General features: G+C 47.8%; 1 protein-coding gene across 50 annotated transcripts in view; it reads left to right on the forward strand.

Annotated features, from left to right (window-relative positions):
- The window catches only part of LOC8035274, a 306,866-nt gene that overhangs the window by 255,532 nt on the left and 31,633 nt on the right, over positions 1 to 19,701 (forward strand). For all 50 annotated transcript variants that reach the window (XM_040211414.3, XM_040211438.3, XM_040211445.3 and 47 more), the window contains 8 exons: positions 8,093 to 8,206; positions 9,285 to 9,347; positions 15,030 to 15,089; positions 17,265 to 17,306; positions 17,382 to 17,441; positions 17,510 to 17,560; positions 17,746 to 17,796; positions 17,983 to 18,033. In XM_040211414.3, the coding sequence (XP_040067348.1) occupies positions 8,093 to 8,206; positions 9,285 to 9,347; positions 15,030 to 15,089; positions 17,265 to 17,306; positions 17,382 to 17,441; positions 17,510 to 17,560; positions 17,746 to 17,796; positions 17,983 to 18,033 (492 nt within the window). The remainder of the gene's footprint in view (positions 1 to 8,092; positions 8,207 to 9,284; positions 9,348 to 15,029; positions 15,090 to 17,264; positions 17,307 to 17,381; positions 17,442 to 17,509; positions 17,561 to 17,745; positions 17,797 to 17,982; positions 18,034 to 19,701) is intronic.

Raw genomic sequence — 19,701 nt, forward strand, 5'->3', positions numbered from 1 at the left:
TGGTGAAGTCTTCAGTGACGTCACTAATGACGTCATCGGTACCCGCATCGTCATCGTCACTGATGACGTCAGTGATGACATCATCGGCATTGGGGGTCACGTGACCCCCAAGGTCACGTGACCCCCCAAGGTCACGTGACCCCCCTGGTTAGTTTAACCCCCCCCCCAGTGCCCTTCCCTCCTCCTCCTCAAGAGCTGCGCTCTAATTCGGCGTTACAGGGAGTTGTAAGCAGCTTTCACTTTTTTTTACTATTTTCACTGAGAAAAAAAAATTTTGTGGATGATACGTTACTGAACTAAATGGTATGGGATTCCTTTTTTGACACCTGCGAACTCAAAGTAATCGCTTTCCACGAAATGCAAGGAGTGTATGAATCAGGTAGCGTCCTCTTTCCGAGGTGCCCGTAACTGTTCTACAGGAATTGCAGCCAGCCATTGATCCCGACCGGTTGATCTTTCGGAAATTTTTGACACCTCTGCCGCACAATGCCACTTTCAGATGCAGGACATGTGAGGCAGCTCCTCACGCAACATCTTGGGAGTATTCTTTTCGGAGCCGATCACGGGAATTCACCACGGGCACTCACTACTAATTGCCAACACTTAAATGTTGTGGGATGGTCACGGGGGGTGGTAACCGAAGGGTTCAGCGGCGGTCTCTAATCGGTAGACGCCAAGCCTAGTCCCAGACCCCGCAGCTTTCTCTCGAGAAGACCGCTACGGGCGGGTCGGAACGTCAGCCGCACAACTGATCGCTTCTCTAAAAAGGAGGAGCACGTACCACAATAGGACTGGGTCCAACGGTGTCCATTGGAACACCAAAAGACACACTGTCCCCCCAAAACCCCCGCGCCGACAAGGTCGGATGAAAGGCTCACCCTGTCGACACCGTCCCGAGAGCGCAGTCCAGAGCGGGCAAAGGAAGTCCTTCGCGACACGTCCGATCTCTATCGCATCCGCGGGAGGCACACTGTCCAAAACCCCCCCGTTCCCGAAGTCGGGAACGCGCGTCAACCTCCCCCCCCCCCCCCCCCCCCCGCGGGCGTCGTCCTCTCTCAAAACAACCAGGTCCCCGGATGAGCGGGGGACGCAAAAAGGTCCCCCCGGGAGAGAGTGAGGAGAGCCCCCCAAGCCAGGCGGCTCTCCTACGCTTCACAGACAAGTTCGAGCCCACGGCAACCAGGCTGCGCGTCCCAAACCACGGCCGTTATACCAGCCATCGAGGAAGGGCGATGGTCCCCAGAATGTACAACACAACTTATCTCGAAGTACAGAACAACGAGCAGAAGAAACATAACGGCAAAGGAATTGCAAGGCAAACGGTTCCCGCAACGCATTTCGTCTGCTGCGCTCAGAACAAAACAAAAAAAGAGAAAAGCGCACGGTTGGGTGAATTGTGGTCGGCTGTAACCACGTGACTTCCAACACTCACTCTCTCCTCTCCACTTCTCCGACCTCCGTGCGAAGGTTTTGGTTTCGAGCAGTTGCATTTTTTGGCTTTATTAAAAATATGCGTGACTCTGTAGCAAAATATTTATTGGGTAGTCTTCCGACACCATAATGAATCGCCTGGCAAAAAATGAAAAAACATTTTTGGGGGGTGTCAGTGTCCCTTTAAACATGCCCCAGGTAGAGCCACCGTTGCTGACCTGCTCTTGTCTTACTGAGATGCCGAGCCACTGAAGCAGGCGTTGACGAGCCTCCACAAAGGCCAATGCTAGGTAGAAGGACACGGTAACACCTAAAGTGGCAATAATCTGTCCTGCTGTGGCTACGATGAAGTGAAGCGAACGGAATAAGAGGAAACAAACTGAAGGTCGGTTATGGCGGCGCCCATGCACAGCTGCCTGAAAGTGTCTCTACTCCCAACTGGGGTTTTAATAAAAACTAAGGAAGAGAAGAAAGAAGCGATAGAAAATATATGGAAGACAAAAAGGACAAAAATTAATGAAATTAAAAAAGTAGGAGAATCATAGCAAATGTAGATAGATATAAATGGATATGTAGAAATAAATAAAAAAATTAAAGAAATTATTAATAAAGACATTAAAAAAATTTAACTTTTAAGATTATTTCAACACAACTTTATAATGTCTTTATTAATATTTTCTTTAATTTTTCATTTATTTATTCATTTATACATGTAGGTATCCATTTATATTTGCTATGATTCTCCTACTTTAATTTCATTCTTTAATTTTCCTCCTTTTTGTCTTCCGTATAATTTCTATCACTTCTTTCTCCTCTTCCTTTGTTTTCTATTTAAACCCCAGCTGTGAGTATAGCGCTGTCCTATCTACATGTCCATGTCTGTCTTGCGCTTTATAATTTCAAGAGCAAACACGTGACCCTCCTCCCCTTTCTTGGCTTCTGATTGGCCGAACACGCCGCAACGCTTTCGAAAGTTGGGCGAGACTTTCTTGCATCCCGCTACCGAGCGTTGCACAACGGTGCTCGTCATGCTGCAAGCGACCGCTCCTTGCTGTAAGGACGCCGCAGCGCACTTGAATGCATTCAGGTGCGAATGTGCGTATCGGCCTCAACTATGTTTTCAGTTGTTATTCATATCACGGTGCAATCCAGAGCCTTTTATACTGGGAGAGTTCGGCGGTTCTTTGATCCAGCCGCCAGTCTGGCAGCACTGATCAAACAGTCTGGCAACTGTGCGCATCCGCCATGATGTGCCTTGCTGTCTAGCTTGATTGCACCTTTGCATTTAATTGCATTATAATTATAACCTTAAATTGCAAGCTTCACCCTTGTTTGGTGTAAGGCTGGTGGCGGCTGATAAAACCCGTTTGCCCTGCTGACTCGAGCCAGCAGTCGGCTCGCTAGAGTTCATGGAGCGAGAGACGACGATGAAAATGATCGTTCTGCACTGCACTCTGCCAGACGTTAGATGAAAAAGAAATGGGGGGGCTGCAGTGTCGTTGGGTGCTCGAACAAAGTGAAAAAGGGGTTCAGGATGTACCGGTTCCCGCAAGGAAAAGAAAACTGCGCAAGGCACAAGATCTGGGAAACCAAACCAAGAAGGGCTGACTGGAAGCAGAGTTCTCGATTGTGCGAGGTAAGTTTATGATTAACGTATGATTAACGTAACAAAATGCTTGATTTTTCGACTTTCTCCTTACGCCAACAAAAGCGCAAACGGCAAAACCTACACGCGTATACATCGCATGTCAATGGGGACCCACTCGCCGGGAGGCACATCATGGCGGAAGCGGCGCCCGCTTATTCCGCTAGACCTAGCGGGCCGTAAGCCCCTCTTACCCGCTGAACTCTCCCAGTATAAAAGGCTCTGGTGCAATCTACCATCTCCTTGTTGAGTCTTCGGTTTGGGGCCGATGTGTACGCTCTTTAGATATATGTGTATCCTGGTTGGGCACGCGTGACGTCAACGTTGTCATCCATGTAATATATTTATTCTTTTTTGCCTGTTCGGGTTTTTCGTCTTAGTTCTCTATTTAAGGGTGTGTTGTGAACTAAACCTCAGTTCTGTTTGGAGATTCGTGTTCTGTCATTTTGTTTCCCCACTGTCCAAGGTTAGAAAATGCCAGTTCTTAATCAGCTCGCCTGCACGCCTCCGCATTGCTGTGATTGCTGTGCCAATTGCGCGAAACTGTGCCAAGGGGTTAACCCTGCTACATTTTGCCAAAATATGGGTGATCTGCGCCAATTCTACGCCAAAAAACCTATTTTGGTCCTCTTTCAAAACTCAAACTAAACTGAGTACCGTAATTGAGCATGGGTCTGTTATGTGGCGCAAGCAGCCATCCGACACAAAGTACATACCCTGCATCAATTGTCCATCCAATCTTGCTTGGTTTTCTCGCCGTCTCGCGTTTCGCGCTCTTTTCGTCTCATAGGTCTCGTCTCGCATCTTTTTAAAAATTTCTTCAACGATAGACGCTAGTGTGCCTGGTACCAGCCATGCCGTCATGCTGTGAAACGAAACCGTGTCTTTGCGCGGCGGGAATTACTTTGAGAGCTGAAGCACTCGCTGCTGAAAGCAACGGCCGTGGGAAAACTATATTTGGTCCCTTCCTTCCAGTCACCGTGGTCGTGCGACGTCGGGTGTCCTGTCCCCACGTCGCTGCAGATACGGCGCTTTCTAAAATAAAACTAAGTACCGCCGCATGTTCATCAACATTCCTGTTCTTGTTTAAACCGTACGTTACTACAAAAATCCTCTTTAACTCAAAGGCTGCTGTGTCGAAGTATTTATTACCGAAGTTTCTCTCAGTAAGCTTCCTTTCGAGAGGGACCCCAGTACGTGAAAAATCTTCGCGAAAGAAAGTGGGTGAAGAGAAGTCAGCTAAAGCAAGGAAGGCAATGTCTGCACGCTGAACCCACACAGCGCTTGTTTGTCTCGAGTTCAGTCTTTGCACAAAAGCGCTCCAAGAATGTTCTGACCCTGGCTCGCAATGTCTTGCATCGACTCACTCGGGTTAATTTTTTCTGTGTTTAGCTTGTACCTCATGTGCCGGCCTGGCAATGCGCCACTGGACTGTTTTTTTGTCCTATGCTCGACAGTTACATTTTGCGTACAATTTTGGGGAATTAGTTGGCGACGGAGCGGAGTGGCATGGTTTCAGTTTCGATCGAACAGCCGTTGTTTCCGCTCGCACGACGAAGCACACGCAACTGCAAGCCTGCTGAAGTTTCCCTCGCGTGCATGTGAACATGATTGCAGGACAGAGGCACCCGCCAGGACGCTTTCAATTCATTGTTCTACGTTTGCTTACTTTTGACGAAAATCTGGCACGTCGGGAACCAGTTAAACCAGCGGCGTAGACTTTCCATTTTCCCGGGGGGGGGGGGTGTTATGCGTTACTTTTTCGCCAGAACTGGAGATTGAAGTTAACGAAAGCACACTGGTATTCCATTTCCCATGTACGGTGTAGACCGCATATAACGTATGTCGCGGGAGTCTCGAAAATCCACACCATAAGCGGTACCACGCTATAATCAAAACATCAATTTTTCAGGCCAAAATACACGCCATGAGACAACTTACCTTTGTAAAAGAATTTATTTTATGTTAGATGAAAAATAAAGCTTAGTTTGAGGAAAGTCTTTATTTCACCAGAGTACTACACTTCTCTCTCAACTGTGTCACACATTTTTAAAGAAATGAGCGACTTTCGCCTGGCCAGCCTTTTAACGGCGTCGAGGGTTGCGGACGGACGTTGCGAGCGTTCAGGATCGCTAACCCTAATGACTTTTCTACGGTGATGAAAACGCGTGAAAATTTGCATCCTTTATACGGTACGCACCAGTAATACCTTCACCTTGAGCACAGGCATGAAATGCTCCAAATAAGAAATCCGGGCGATGTTCGAAAACACACATGCTTAGAAAGCACCACTGTAGTCGAAGTAAACAAACACGACGACACGGGCGTTTCTGCCGTCTTGAGAGTGCCGCCACGACATCGCCGCACGAATAGGTGGATCTTTCCTTCTAGTCATGCTGGGTTATTCGCTCGCACAACGAAAATTCACAGTCAAGGATAGCGCTTTTACGCGGAACGATGAGCTTCCACCATGCCGTCTACGTCGGCGATTACAACCGACGCCATGTTTGCGGATAGAAGCAGCCGGCCCGCGACAGGCATGCAACGCGCGCGAACACTTCTCCTCGACCTGCAGTCGGTCTGTCGTTGCGGTTGTTTTCCAACGCAGCGGAGGGACGCACAGGCGTGAACGACACGTGCGTGCGTCCTTCCGTCGCTATGGCAACTGAAGCCTCTCTCTTCGCTTCTCCCCGCTTCTTCGAGCAATCCCCTTGCCCCGCGTCTTGCCCCGCGAGTGCCGCTTGCGGCTAGCGCCGTTATCTAGTGTCGCACAGGGAAGCGTGCTCGCTGCGTTGTCGGCGTGGTCGGCGGACTGTTCCAGAAACCGCACTATAACCGGTATTTCCCTTCGCACGCCTGCATTTTAAGTGGTATGTAATTACAGGGAGTTCTATGGGAGGTGAACCGGTGGTTTAAAAAAGTGCGTTATACCCGGTCCTACACTATAAGCGGTTACGTTATAAGTGGTCAATACTGTCAATAAAGGCAACGTGGGCGTTATTTTGTTTACATGCCACTACTAGAAGCTTGTTACATGGCGTGTAAACAGCGTCTCGGTAAGGATCATGGCCCGGGCCCAGGAAGAAAGGGGGGGGGGGGCACAAGCCCCGATGCCCTCCCGTAGTCCAGTCATGGGCACGTTACCAGTAAAAAGTAACACTGTTACAGTTACCTAGAGGAAAAAGTAACTTTGTTACAGTTACAGTTACCGGTTTCAAAAAGTAACGTGTTACAGTTACAGTTACTGAAAAAACAGTAACACCGTTGCTTTCATGTTACAGTACAAAAATTGGACACAAGAAATCACAAACTAAAACAATACTATTTTATTTGTTACAGTATGGTGAGAAGAAAAGTAAGCTGAGAAAATTAAAAAAAAATTCAAACCCGAAGGGTGTTTCTTTTTTGCGTCATTCGCCATTTCAGCATTTTGATGTGCATCCGAAACACCAATTGTGGATGTCACGTTTACTCGAGAGGCTCCAAAGAGAAAAAGTTGAACAAGCGTCGGCTATCTGCACTTATGGGGAAAGCTTCCTTGAAAACTAATAGGGATGAGGAAATGGTGAACGGCTGGGTGTAAAAGCGACAGCACGGACATATCCCAGACACAACCCAGACCGAACACTGGGAGGTATTGCACGACCACCGACACCCGCAGATATTCCCGCGAGAGAAGAGTAAGCCAAAGTCGGTGAAACAGACATTGTTCGCTGCCCCCACCGCCGCGGGCGCCCCTTCCTTTATCTCCCGGTTTCGTGCTGACTCGTCCGTCGTCCATTCTGGGTCGTAGGCTAAACCAGGGAATTTTTGTTTGTTTATTGCGTAACCACGCTTCTTTTTTTTTTTTTCTTCTTTTCTTTTTTCTCAGCGAAGAGTTTTGGAGAAAAATATTTAAAGATGGCAATTTCTATGTCCGCGGAAGTGGGTTCTAATTTATATAGTAAAAAAAAAAAAAGAAAGTAACTGTAACGGCCTAAACAGTTATAGTTACCCAATAAGAAAGTAACAGTGCTACAGTTACAAGTTACCAGTATTAAAGAGTAACGCGTTACAGGTAAAAGTTAGTGGAAAAAGTAACTCTAGTTACCGGTAACGCGTTACTAGGAACTAGTTACTGCCCAAGACTGCCATAGTCTACGCCTAGGAGTAAAACGGTGGCAGACGGTTTTTTGGAATTGCTCGGCAATGCCTACAGCACTGTACACTTGTGGGATGTCTCAGCAGTAAAAACACAAGCAGCGAGTTCAGTCACAACATGTCACATCAGAACAGAACACAAAGTGTCCTTTGTTTGTACAGCACTTAAAACAAATATTTTTATTTTTCTAAGGATATCTGCTCCAAAAGCCACTTTTGCTGCTCCACTAGGTGCTCCAAAATGGCTCGGGCCAATCGCATCACTGCTTGCATCAACTTCACGGTTTGTTGATCAGTATCGCTGCAAAGCAGACATTCGCAACTCGAGCTTGTGTTGGATGACATCATCTGCAAGACAACTTATTACAGACGGTGCATGTTTTATTGGTTCATTTAGCAGACGACCTATGAGGGCTTTCTTTTGTTTCACTCTGCCAATGACACTTCAAAGCAGACAAACCCCCATTCTTCATTTGCGTTTGCTGAAAATCCCATTGCTCGCGCATGTTGGCAGACGAACCCCATTTCTTAGCACACCACATCAAACGTCCCTATTAAGGCCCGTTCACACTCTTGCAACTGAGTACGACCGAGAGAGACCAGACCGGTTTTTAAGCTTCTTGCGACCTTTTAGGACCAGACGCGCTACAGCGGAGCTGGTCCTAAGACATCGCAAGAGGCTTAAAAACCGGTCTGGTCTCTCTCGGTCGTACTTGGTCGCAAGAGTGTGAACGGACCTTTACGCTCGCTTCTCCAATTGAGTGTGAAAGCCGAGCGAGCAAAGTGCGAAAAACCAGCGATCAGAGTGCTGAATTCTATACATGTGCTCAATCTTCCTCGCTCTTGATTTCTGTTTGCTCCATCTGTTTCCGACAGGCCAGAAGAAAAGAAGACCTGCCGCAAGAACCATACTTTCCCAGGTTGCACCTGTCCCACCACTGGACAATACTCCCCGGTTGCAAGCTTGTTCGGGTAGAAGCACACCTCGAGGTGAGTGACCCGAAATCAGTGGCGTGTAGCAAATCGTTGCGCACGGTATCGTTGGAGGTTGTATGCAGCGGCAATCAGTTCATTGAACGATGTTTCGTCAACAAATTGTTTCATTAACACTTCAACGTTTCATTGACAGTTCGTTCATCCCGCACACATCGCCTCGGTCGTTGGCATTCAGATGGTAGTCTAGCTCGCCGAATCCTTGGTGGTTGCGACGAGACTTATAGCCCCTTCTCCTGGCAAATAGCCAGCGGTCACAGAAATGGAACTCGGAGCATTCGGCCTCGGTGGTGGAGCCGCTCAGTGACCGATCTCGGGGGCAAACAATTTAGCAGACGGAGCGTGGATGGAGCTGCTCTGCTCGTTGGCATTTCTGCTGCGTAGCCGCAATCGCCGTTGCTATGGCACTGCTGCGGCTGTTCTCTGCACCACCACCACCCGCCTCTGCCTCATCCCTCCATCAGCCCCACGTAAAGCACGAAAGCCGTCGTGCTGAACGAGCGCGGCTTGTATTTCCTGCCTAGTGGTTGATTCATACGACGGACTGATTCGCTGATGGATTGATCAAGTGACGACATGTCCGCGGTTCGTCCATCTCCCATGCGCATCCACACGATGGAGACGATGAGCAGACGTCAGTGAGGATGGACCGAACCTGTTTGCCACCCCACAGTGTCGTGAAACTCTGACATTGCATCGTGGAACCGATGTCCAAGAGAGAAATCGACATTTGCTACCGTGATAAAGAGTTGTACGCGCCACTGTTATGTACAGGTCGAGACAAAACACAGTGATAGGCTATGCACAGAACGCCGCTAGCTTTACTAACCCAAGGCATGACGGTGAAACTGGCATGATCTGTATGCTGTCATCAGCGTCAGATTCATTTGCTAGTGACGCAACTTTTAGGTTTTCTAGCATTTATTTTGTACATCTTAGCATAACCAAAATGCCCTTTGTCTCCACTGTGCTCTGCTCTTGTCAGTGAAACATGTCCATGGCATCTCATGCAGGATTGTTTTTATTGCATTTTAGCTTAAGCTAAAATGTCATTATGTTGTTGCTCCAATTGCAGGACCCCAAGATTATACTGAGCGGGACATGGAGCCTGGCGGCCATCTTGTATCTGTGATGTCAGGTGAATTGATATCTTTTGTTAGTAATACACGTTCATGGCACCCCTATCGTGGCTGCCTTACACCTTGGCATAACCCAGGCGAAAATTTTCAACTGGGACCAATTGGTCCCAGTTGCAACTGGTTTATGGAACAATTCCCAGTTGCCACTGGTCCCAGTTGGAGTTGTCCAACTGGTCCCAGTTCGAGTTGGTCCCAGCTGGAATTGGTCCCAGTTACAACTGGTCCCAGTTGGGAGTTGGTCCCAGTTACCGCTGGTACCAACTCCAGCAACAATGAAACATGGCACAAAATGGAAGGTTGACAAGACTTTATTGTCAAAAACTTGGAGAATTAAACTAAACAATAGGTTCGGTGACATACATGCATCGGGGTTAGCCACTTGCTTGCGACGGTTCAATCGCTTTTTCAGAGGTGGTATTCATGAGGTGAAGGAAGATCGGCCGCTGGCGTCTGTTAGTGAAGACGTACGTCCTCAGCTTCTCTCCCCATCGCGTGAAGAAAGGTGCTCACCCGTGATCCTGCGTTGAGCAGGTGAAGTCCTGATAGCATGCGGTAGCGCTCCCACCTTGCAATCTATCACAACAGTCGAACATTTTCGAGGTAGACCTCCCGCCATTTTCGCCATTGTGCTCTCCGCGGCGTTTTCTTCCGTCCGGTCTTTCCTGGATGCCCTCCGATCGCTGAACTGCATCTTTCCGTCCTCAAAGTTCACCGCCGCCACCATGGTGTGAGTACAGTTAGGTCCAAAGAAGCGCAGCTGTAGTTTTGACATTTTCATGACGACGCCAACTTGGGCGATGGCGACCCTACCCTACCGCGTCCACCGCGTCCGTCCGACTCTGGCGTCAGCATAGGCAGCGCCATCTGTTGACAGCCCGTACCACTAATCCGCAGCCGCGTGCCACAGCGGCCAGCTAGCTCTGATTGGCCAAAAGATAAATTTATTTATTTATTAAAAGAAAGAAAAATACTGTAGGTATTTAAATAAATGTTTTAATATATTTATACAATGCACTAAATGTTCATTTAGTTGAGCACATTTCGTCACTAATTATATTTTCCAATTAAGAAAATATTTAGTTAATTAAAATTTTTATAAATATATAAGCATACCCAGTAATTAAAAATTTCTCTATTTGTATAAATCTAAAAATTTAAGTGTTTTTAGTTCATTAGCAAAGATCAATACACCCCGAACTTGTCCAAATTGTTGCCCAGTGTGAACTGGGAACGGGAAAGGCATTTGAAGTCCGACTGGGAATCGCTCCAACCAGTTACTTTCCTAACTGGTTCCAGTGCACTCCATTCCCAACTGGGAGTCAAACCAGTTGACTCCCAACTGGGAATGGTTCAAACCAGTTGACCCCTCAGCTGGCCCCAGTTGGACTCCAATTGGTCCCAGTTGATTCCCAGTTGGTACCAGTTAATCCCAGTTGAAACCAGTTAAGGTGCCAACTGGTCCCAGTTGGAAATTTTCGCCTGGTAAGCCAAACATGTTTAAGCATCTCAGGTTCAGCCACCTTTGATCATCTCACTTGTTTGCTTTTATATTTATTTATTTGACATATGGACTTTAATAGGAAATCATAATGTAAGGGGCAAAAAACAACGGACACAAGAGAGAAATCAGACATACAGGCACCGCTCACAACTATATTTCAAGAGTGCAGAAAGGAAGGAATACATGTGTCGTCATCTTCGTCACATCCACGAACGTGCTTCGTCGTGTGATATACCTATGCTTCAACTCCCACTTACAAAAACTTGTAAAATAATCTAATCTTGGCATTATAGGGTGCAATAGATGTGTCACCTACGCATTGTGTACCCCTTTTTCTGATAAAATATGCTTTTAATAACTCGCGCGCTTTTTGGCACTTGCCTTTGCCCAGAATCGCTGTCTCAGAAAGACGTGGCTCACATCCACATTTTCTGCAGTGTTCAGGCAAACAGGCCTCATCATTCCTCTTTAAATTTTGCGCGTGCTCCCTGAGTCGGTCGTTTGCACATATGCCCGTCTGTCCTACGTAGGTCCTACCACACGTAAGGGGGATTTCATAAACTACTCCCGTGAAACAATCAACATATGGCCTGGCATGTTTTGTAGTGCAGCCTCGCCTTTTACCGCTGCCACCGCCAATACGAGAGCAGAGTTGGCCGGGTTTGCTCGGTGCTGAGAACACGAGCGGTACTCCGAAGTGGTTCCTCACCATCTTGAGGTTATGCAACATTCTGTGCACATACGGTACCACCTCAAGTCTCATTTTGCACCGCGCCGTTTTTGCCCTTGCCGTCGTGGTATGGCCTTTTACTTTTTGAAGAATGTTTTCTACCACATTTGTCACAACCTTTTCAGGGTAGCCCGCTGGCAATAGTCTGGTCACCTGGTTCTTAAAGCTTGTCTGCATCTGGTGCGAGCGCGACCTTCTAAGAGCCGACTCTAAGCATAACATAGCAACACCTCTTTTTATCACCTTAGAGTGTGCAGAATCATACGGCAAGAGTTTCTTTTGGGACCGCAGAGCGTACATCCAACACGTGTGTCCTTCTAAAAGCTTAAATCTAAAAACTGTAAACTGCCCTGCTTAGGCAGTTCATGGGTGAAAGCCTTTCCCATGGACTCTAACGGCCTCCAAAACTGACATGTCATTAAAGTATGTCAAGGCCAAACGTTCATTAAAAAGAATAAAAAAATCATCTACATATCTAAACACTTTAAAAATGTTAAAATCACTGAAAGTTTTTTCAAGTGTTTAATCTATTGCTAAAGGTTATAACAAACAATATAAAGGTGCTCTTCAGCCATAGAGATCGTACATACTAACTCTAGAGGAAAGGGTCCGCCATTTTCCCATGCATTCTGGCTGCCGCATGCGGCGGAGCATGCAGGCAGACCCTCGGCGTCCCACATGGTTTCCAACTGCCTTCGATTTCCAAATATATCATCAGAGCAGTGCCATGAACTTCGACAATCCACGAACTTACCGGTGGAAAGATATTCGCGTTCCTTTCGAAGCTTTCGTTTTGCCTAGCACGCAGATGTACGGCCTCCCGTCAACGCTAAACTAAACCAGATAACCGGCTTCGGTTATCTTCCGGGCGTGGGGGGCCGCGCAAGGAGGTTAGAAGTACTAGGAGGGGGCACGTTGCAATATTGGTGAAGCCTATTCATAAAAAGTTTAAACGATTTTGTGCCCAGCGTGACCGCAGATCTCTTTGGCGATTGGTGCGCGTGACATACCACGTGCGCGATGGATGGTTGATTGTAGAAGGATTCCTTCAGGGTGTAAGATAGACAGGTGGGGAAACGAGAACCAAATGAGCGACCGGATTGTGTACCCCTCGGTTTTCTCTTTTTCTGTGGCGCCATCTATGTGGAGCACCGCGAACTCTCACTCCGGGTGGGCGACCGGTTAAACTGGCAGAGATGGTTTTTTGTAGATTTTAATGAAAGACTGTCGTGCTCTCGGTTTATTTTGCGCAGTCTCCCATAGAGTTCCACGCAAATCCGATTCCGATTTTTTTCCCGTCGCCGCAGCGCCATCTGTCGCAAGTCGGGGGTACCCGCAAGCAGACGAGTACACAATCCGGTCATGGCGCTGCAGTAGGCTTCTATGGGCCGTTTCCCCACCTGTCTATCTTACACCCTGGATTCCTTGCAGGCTTGCGCGCGCTCCGTCCGGTAGGTTTTATCAGATCGAAGGCTAGACTGTGGTGTATTCTAGTAGCCTATAGTAAGACGAAAACTAGCTACGGTCACGTGATGTGGTCACGTTGGCAAGGTAAGTGAGGAGAGTAAGGAGGAAAATGAGAAAGAGGCGAGGCGTCAGGGGAGCATGGCTTGTAGAGGCTACGCGGGCGACGTCATGCCCTCTCCTACCCTTCTATTCTCCATGGGGCCGCGCCCGGAAATACGAAACCGCACAACTAACAGATTTTCGATATTTCGACAGAAGGGAAGTTAATGCAGCGTAATGAGTAAGCTGCTTTTTATAAACCTTAGAATAGCTCAGAATTTAGTTTTCAACATTAAATTATCACTGTTTATATTGCTGAGAGTTTTCAGTCTTTGCGATTACCATTGCGACTGTCGTCCTTCAGCTGGCCACATTGGTTTCTTTCTCTCGTGTTCTGTCGCTCTCTTTCGCAATCTTTCACTCGGGACCCAGGATGTCTGCGCGCGGGATTTGCCACTCCTCCTCACCCACCTTTACCTCCCTGTCTTCAGCACCTTTATATCGTTTGACAACCAGCTGTTTTTACAAAAAAGAGGCATATGCATTCGGTCGTGCGTACCTCCCATTCTGTGTAACATTTTTAGATGACGACATACCGTATTTTCACAAATATAACGCGAGTTTTTTTTCTCGAAATTACGTGCTCCAAAATGCACCTCGCGTTATATTCGGAATCGAGTTCAGCCACGAGGCGCGTGAGTCTGGAGAAAGCCAGAGGAGAAAGCCATCCTTCCCGCTCAATGCAGGAGATCGGGTGGGAAAAGAAGAGGGTGTGTGGAAGGGAATTTATTAGCTATTGGGCCACGTGAAGGGGTGAATAGAAAACACAAAAAAGCATTTTTATCTCTTTTTGTGTTTGTACAACCCGCAAACACCGCAGAAACTCAGCGCGCGTGCGCGCCATGCGGGAATGCGGGCACTGGCATATTCGAGCCATGCCAAGCCGGGCCAAGTCAACCCAACACAAGCCAAGCCAAGCCAAGACCAACAACCACGTTTACACAATCGTGCAATAGGAGGCATTTGTTTATGCAGAGGGACCAGAACATCTATTGTGATCGTGTATCGGATTCAGCAGTCTTTTTTCTGCCTGCGCATTGTTTAGTTTCTGCTCCAGAGTGATCTGGTGTTTGTGTGTTAGTGCTTCTGCTTCCTGCCTTGTTTGGATTGTGGGCTGCTGAGGAGCTCGCACGGAAGAAAAAGGAACTACCAGACAAGCGGTGCCGTGCTTATCTGCCGTGCTTATCTGTGTAGTCGCCAAGTGGATTGTAAACAGAAGGACCTGAGCAGTGAGGATGAGTGCAGTCAAAACATGAACTGATATTTCTTCTATTTCCATTGACTTTTCACTTCTGCTATGCCCCCGAGTGCGAGAAATTGACGCGGCCTCTGTTCGCGTTATAATAGTAATAATATTTTTTTTTTCTTTTTGAGGGCATCAAAACCTGCCCTTGCGTTATATTCGTGGTCGCGTTATATTCATGCAAATACGGTATGTATTCCTTTCTTTCTGCACTTTTCAAATGTAGTTGTGAGTGGTGTCTATATGTCTGATTTCTCTCTTGTGTCCCTTGTTTTTGTGCCTTACACCATGGTTTCCAACGTTCACCAACTAGCCTAACTACAAGTGCTTCAGGACTTTAATAGGCATGGTAATTAGAATCACACTTTGAAACACAAGAAAAGTGCCAGTACTTGCTTTCTGATCCTTCGTGTAATGCTCTTTTGGGCACTTCATGCACAATAAATGATGATGATGAATTTGTTTTATTACGTTTTAGCATAAGCTAACTAAAATGCTAATATGGCGTCCCTATGTTTGCAGAACTCCAAGATTATGTTGCTGTGAAGTCGGATCTGTCTGAATCGATGTCTGTCTTAGGGCTTCCACCTTGCAAAGCGTTGGCATTATTAGAAATATCTCACTCTCTTTTACACTCGCAGAGCCGGATTACTGCGTGGAAGATCGGGAACCTGACAGCCCCATGCCGCCTCTTACGAAAGGTACGTTACAACATTTTCTAGAGCAAAGCTGTTTATGGCTAGGATTCCGTGGAATTTTCATGTGCGTCAGCGAAAATTTGGGTCCCGAATTCGATGCAAAATTGCTTCATTCTATGCAAAATCTTATATGCCTCATCACTTAGATATGCATGTTCAATAGATTAGTTTTCAATAGGCACCATTTTCAAGATGTGTGAACTCTCAGGAAGATAATAACGGCTTCTCTAAGATTTGCCGCTGTGCGACCCGCGTCATACTTGTCTACGCTCGTACCACCCTCTCTCTGTCGTCGTTCCAAGCACTTGCGTGCCTAGTTTCCTTCCGCTCTCCCGGGGTGGCAGTCCCGTCGCGTGTGTCTAGATTCCTCCGGCCCGTCTTGATGACCACTGATCAAGACAATAAATATGTTTGTATCTTCGTACCAAATTCTGTGCCGCGTCTAAGTCGTGTGCCAAACAGCTTCCCTGGTCTCGCCTTCAGAGATTGGAATGGCTCGTGATTTTACAGCGAACCTGTTTATGGCTAGGGTTCCAAGGATTTTTCGTGTGCATCAATAAAAACTCTATTTTGCACGATAAATTTAGCGGGTAAATTTGCCCGGCAAATTTAGCGGAAATTAGCCCGCTTGCATGGATCCAGTTTTGTTCACGGAGACGGCTGTTACCAGGGGTCTCCAGACTCTCTCAACCTACGACGCAGAGTGCACCTTGCTGCGCTGTTTTGTTACGGGTTAAATAAACGCATTTACCCAAAGTATGTGAAGGGGCGCTTTCGGCACGCCTTTTGCTGTAGGAAAAGCGTCCTACGAAGCTCACTCAGTACAGAGAGCAATGCGACCATTCTTAGGCTTAACCGATTTCACTATCCCAAAGCAGACCACAGAGGACGGCGTGTCATCCGATAGGTGAAGAATGTCTAGGGCTGGGCAATTCCTCGACCCAAGCTTCGTCAAATGTGCGCACCGGTCGGTTTCACGGTTGATCACTTGCACAACTATGCACTTGCAGCCATTACGAGAGCAGCTTGGCTTAGCTTGACTTGGCCTGACCACTTGGCAGTAAAAGAAGATTGGCTTGGTGGGCTAGCTGGACGCAATTCAAGACTTGCTGAGCTGAAAATTGGAAATGCGTTCATCATGCGAGGGAAAGAAAAAAGTCCAGATAGTGGTCCCCATTGTGGAGGGTGCGTTCATTATGCGAGTAAATACGGTAAATGTCTTCATACCTTTGCTCATAATCCTGTGTCACGTCTGTGTCACTAAACAGCCTCGCTGGTCATCCATCTCCACAGAATGGAAAGGCTCATGATTTTTTTGGTAGCTATTGGTGGCCAAGTGAGTTCACACACTACAGCTTGGAGCACATGGAGCAAAATCTTGTGCTGCAGAACCTATAGATCCTGGGTTCAATCATCACTTCTGCCCATTTCATTAATTCATTCATTTAATTCACCCTTTAAGGTCTTAGAGGGCATTACATAAGGGGGAATTAAATTGAACAATACAATAGTTACACAGAACTGTTCAGTAACAAAATATATAAAATAAAAGCAGCAGAAGTTACTATACATGTTGTTAATGTAAATGTGCTGGTAGATTATAAAACCCTGCTGCATCGGTGACACTAACGTTGGAGGATGGCAGCTGGTTCCATTTAGCAATTGCATGGGGAAGGAATTAATCGTTGAATGCCTTAGTTTCACCGGAAGTTTGTTTAACTGGACAAAAGTTATTCATGTGGGATGATATTCTATAAGGGTAGAGGTGGGGACAAGAGGACTGCACTTCTTAGCCCTGGGCAATGTTACTAAATTTTATGAAGTGGTCATGGGCCAGATAGCTTCCTCTGGGTTTGAAGGTGTGATAGTCCAAGTTGTCTTTTTAGAGGAGAGATACTGGCGGAGTAGTCATGCGATGAGCATGGTGTACATTCATGCCGTGCATTGCTACTGCGGGAGGCATGTTAAAGACTAGGCTGGCCGTACTGCACCCCAGATTTAGGGCAGTCGTACTGCACTGGCTAAACTTCTGATCTACGGCGGAGGCACTGGACGGCCGTTGGGGCAGGCTAGCTTCCCTTCTGTATAAACACACAAAACAAAAATGCTCTATTAGCTAAGAACAAATCATGTAATTATGTCTTGATTGTTTCTTTTTTTCCACTTCCTGAACCCCAGATCACATGGATGTGACAAGGGTTGCAATCCACTTGGATACAGGTCTGTGCTGCATTAAACTCGCATTTTGAAATTTGATCGCCGGGTACACGTTTAATGCCATTGTATTCGTTGCAGAGCCACAGGTTTCGAAAGAGAATCGGCAACGTGACATCGCAGCAGTTGCCGTTAAGATTGGTCCGTTGTTTTAGTGCAATTTTATGGCTAGGTGCCATTCTAAATTTCGCAACCGCTTCTTCATGCAGAGCCACAAGATCCAACGGAAGTCAATGCTGAGGCAGTTTTTACGGGGACAGGTGCGTAGCTCCGCTATTTCTCTCGCAGTTTAGATCTCTTTTGGCCGTGAGATTCACCCATCACGTGCACTGTGGTAACGAGAGCACCTGTATACACCATTTTACGCCAACTTGATGGCCCATTCTTTTAGTGCAATTTTATGGCTAGGTGCCATCCTAAATTTTGCAACCACCTCTACATGCAGAGCCACAAGATCCAAGGGAAGTCGGCCCTGAGGTGGTTTTTGTAAAGACAGGTGCGTAGCCCTGCAGTTTCGCTTGCAGTTTGGGATCTGCATTGGCCGTGAGATTCAGCCATCACGTGCGCTGTGGTAAAGAGAGCACGTGTATACACCATTTTACGCCTACCTGATGGTCCGTTCTTTTAGTGCAATTCGATGGTTAGATGCCATTCTAAATTTTGCAACCACCTCTACATGCAGAGCCACAAGATCCGAGGGAAGTCGACGCTGAGGTGGTTTTTGTAAAGACAGGTGCGTAGCCTTGCCGTTTCGCTTGCAGTTTAGGATCTTCATTTGGCCGTGAGATTCAGCCATCACGTGCGCTGTGGTAAAGAGAGCACCTGTATACACCATTTTACGCCAACCTGATGGTCCATTCTTTTAGTGCAATTTTATGACTAGGTACTGTTATATTCCTGGCTAGCATGTAGCGCCACAACGTCCCCTGGTGACCTGATGTCTGGAAGTGTGGCGCTCTATATTAAACAGGGGGCCACACGGCTCCCTCAGTTAGTGTTGTGTTGGAACCGAATTACGTGTGTCATGCTTCCGCTTCTTGCCGCCGACAAACGTTGGCCGGTAGGAGGCGAGTTCGGTTTACACTTGTAACAGTGGCGACGAGGGAAAAGTTTTGTTCTTCGTACAAAGTTCGTCACGGTTCCTCGCGAATGATAAGTTCGCGAATCATTCTGCTCGGGCTAGTTCTGCTCGTCATGCCAACCTTCGGCAGAATTTAACCTTTTGTAGGGGGAGGAGAGGACTGGCCGTCCTACGTCGAGCGTCTATAGAAGCTTTCTTTTCGGCGAATGATGTTGTCGCGGCCAAGAGGCAAGCCATCTTCTTCAGTTGCTGCGGTGCGAAGACGTATTCTCTTCTTCGGGACCTGGTCAAGCCTGCCAATCCTCAAGATAAGCCTCTGAATGAGGTTCTTTCCGTCCTCGGCAACCATTACTGCCCGAAGCCTTCCGCCATCGTCCAGCGCTTCCGTTTCAACTCGCACGCTCGCGCTGACGGGGTGTCTGTGAGCAACTACGTCGCAGCGTTGAAAAACTTGTCCGAGCACTGCCGTTTCCGAGCTGAGCTTGAAAACATGCTGAGGGACCGTGTCGTCTGCGGGATTAACGGCACTGCAATCCAGACCAGACTTTTGGAACGGCCAGACTTGATGTTCGAGGACGCTGTGCAGACCGCTATGGCCATGGAAGCGGCGAAGAGGGACGCCGGGGAGATTTGCCAGACCAGCTCCGGCAGCGCCGCGTTCGCAACGCATCGAGTCGCGGCACCTACGGGGGGCGTCACCTGCTACCGCTGCGGAGACGGACACGTCGCGTCCGGCTGCAAGCACGTTACGACTACGTGCAACTACTGTCGAAAGCGAGGACATCTATCGAAAGTGTGCAATTCGAAGCAGAGGGACGCCCAGTCACTCAGGAAAAGTTCTACCAGGCAACGCTTTCTGGGGGGCAAGCGTGCCCTTCCCCAGCAACGGAGACCCATCCAGTGAATGTCGTTCATGACAACGCTGAGGACGACAGCGCATCGTCCGAGGTTTTCGACATGTGGCAAGTGGACAGCGTCGCGCCATTCACAGTTACCGTCTACGTGTGTGGCAAGGCACTCTGCATGGAGGTGGACACGGGCGCAAGTGTCTCTGTCATCGCCAAGAAACGTCTGCAGGCGCTAGTGCCTGCGATACGAGTCATGCCATCCGGCGTGCTGCTGCGAAGCTATTCCGGTGAACTGACCCAAGTTCAAGGCAGGGTGGACGTCAGCGTGCAGTTCCACGACAAGAAGGCCGTGCTGCTATTGTTAGTCACCGGAGATGAGTCGCCTACACTACTTGGACGCAACTGGATTCGGGAGCTGGGCCTGAACTTCTCTGATGTGGCGGTAACTGTTAATTCTCTCTCTGACATCAGA

Source organism: Ixodes scapularis, unplaced genomic scaffold (assembly GCF_016920785.2).
Source record: "Ixodes scapularis isolate PalLabHiFi unplaced genomic scaffold, ASM1692078v2 PGA_scaffold11__112_contigs__length_91849675, whole genome shotgun sequence".
NCBI classification, from domain to species: Eukaryota; Metazoa; Arthropoda; class Arachnida; order Ixodida; family Ixodidae; genus Ixodes; species Ixodes scapularis.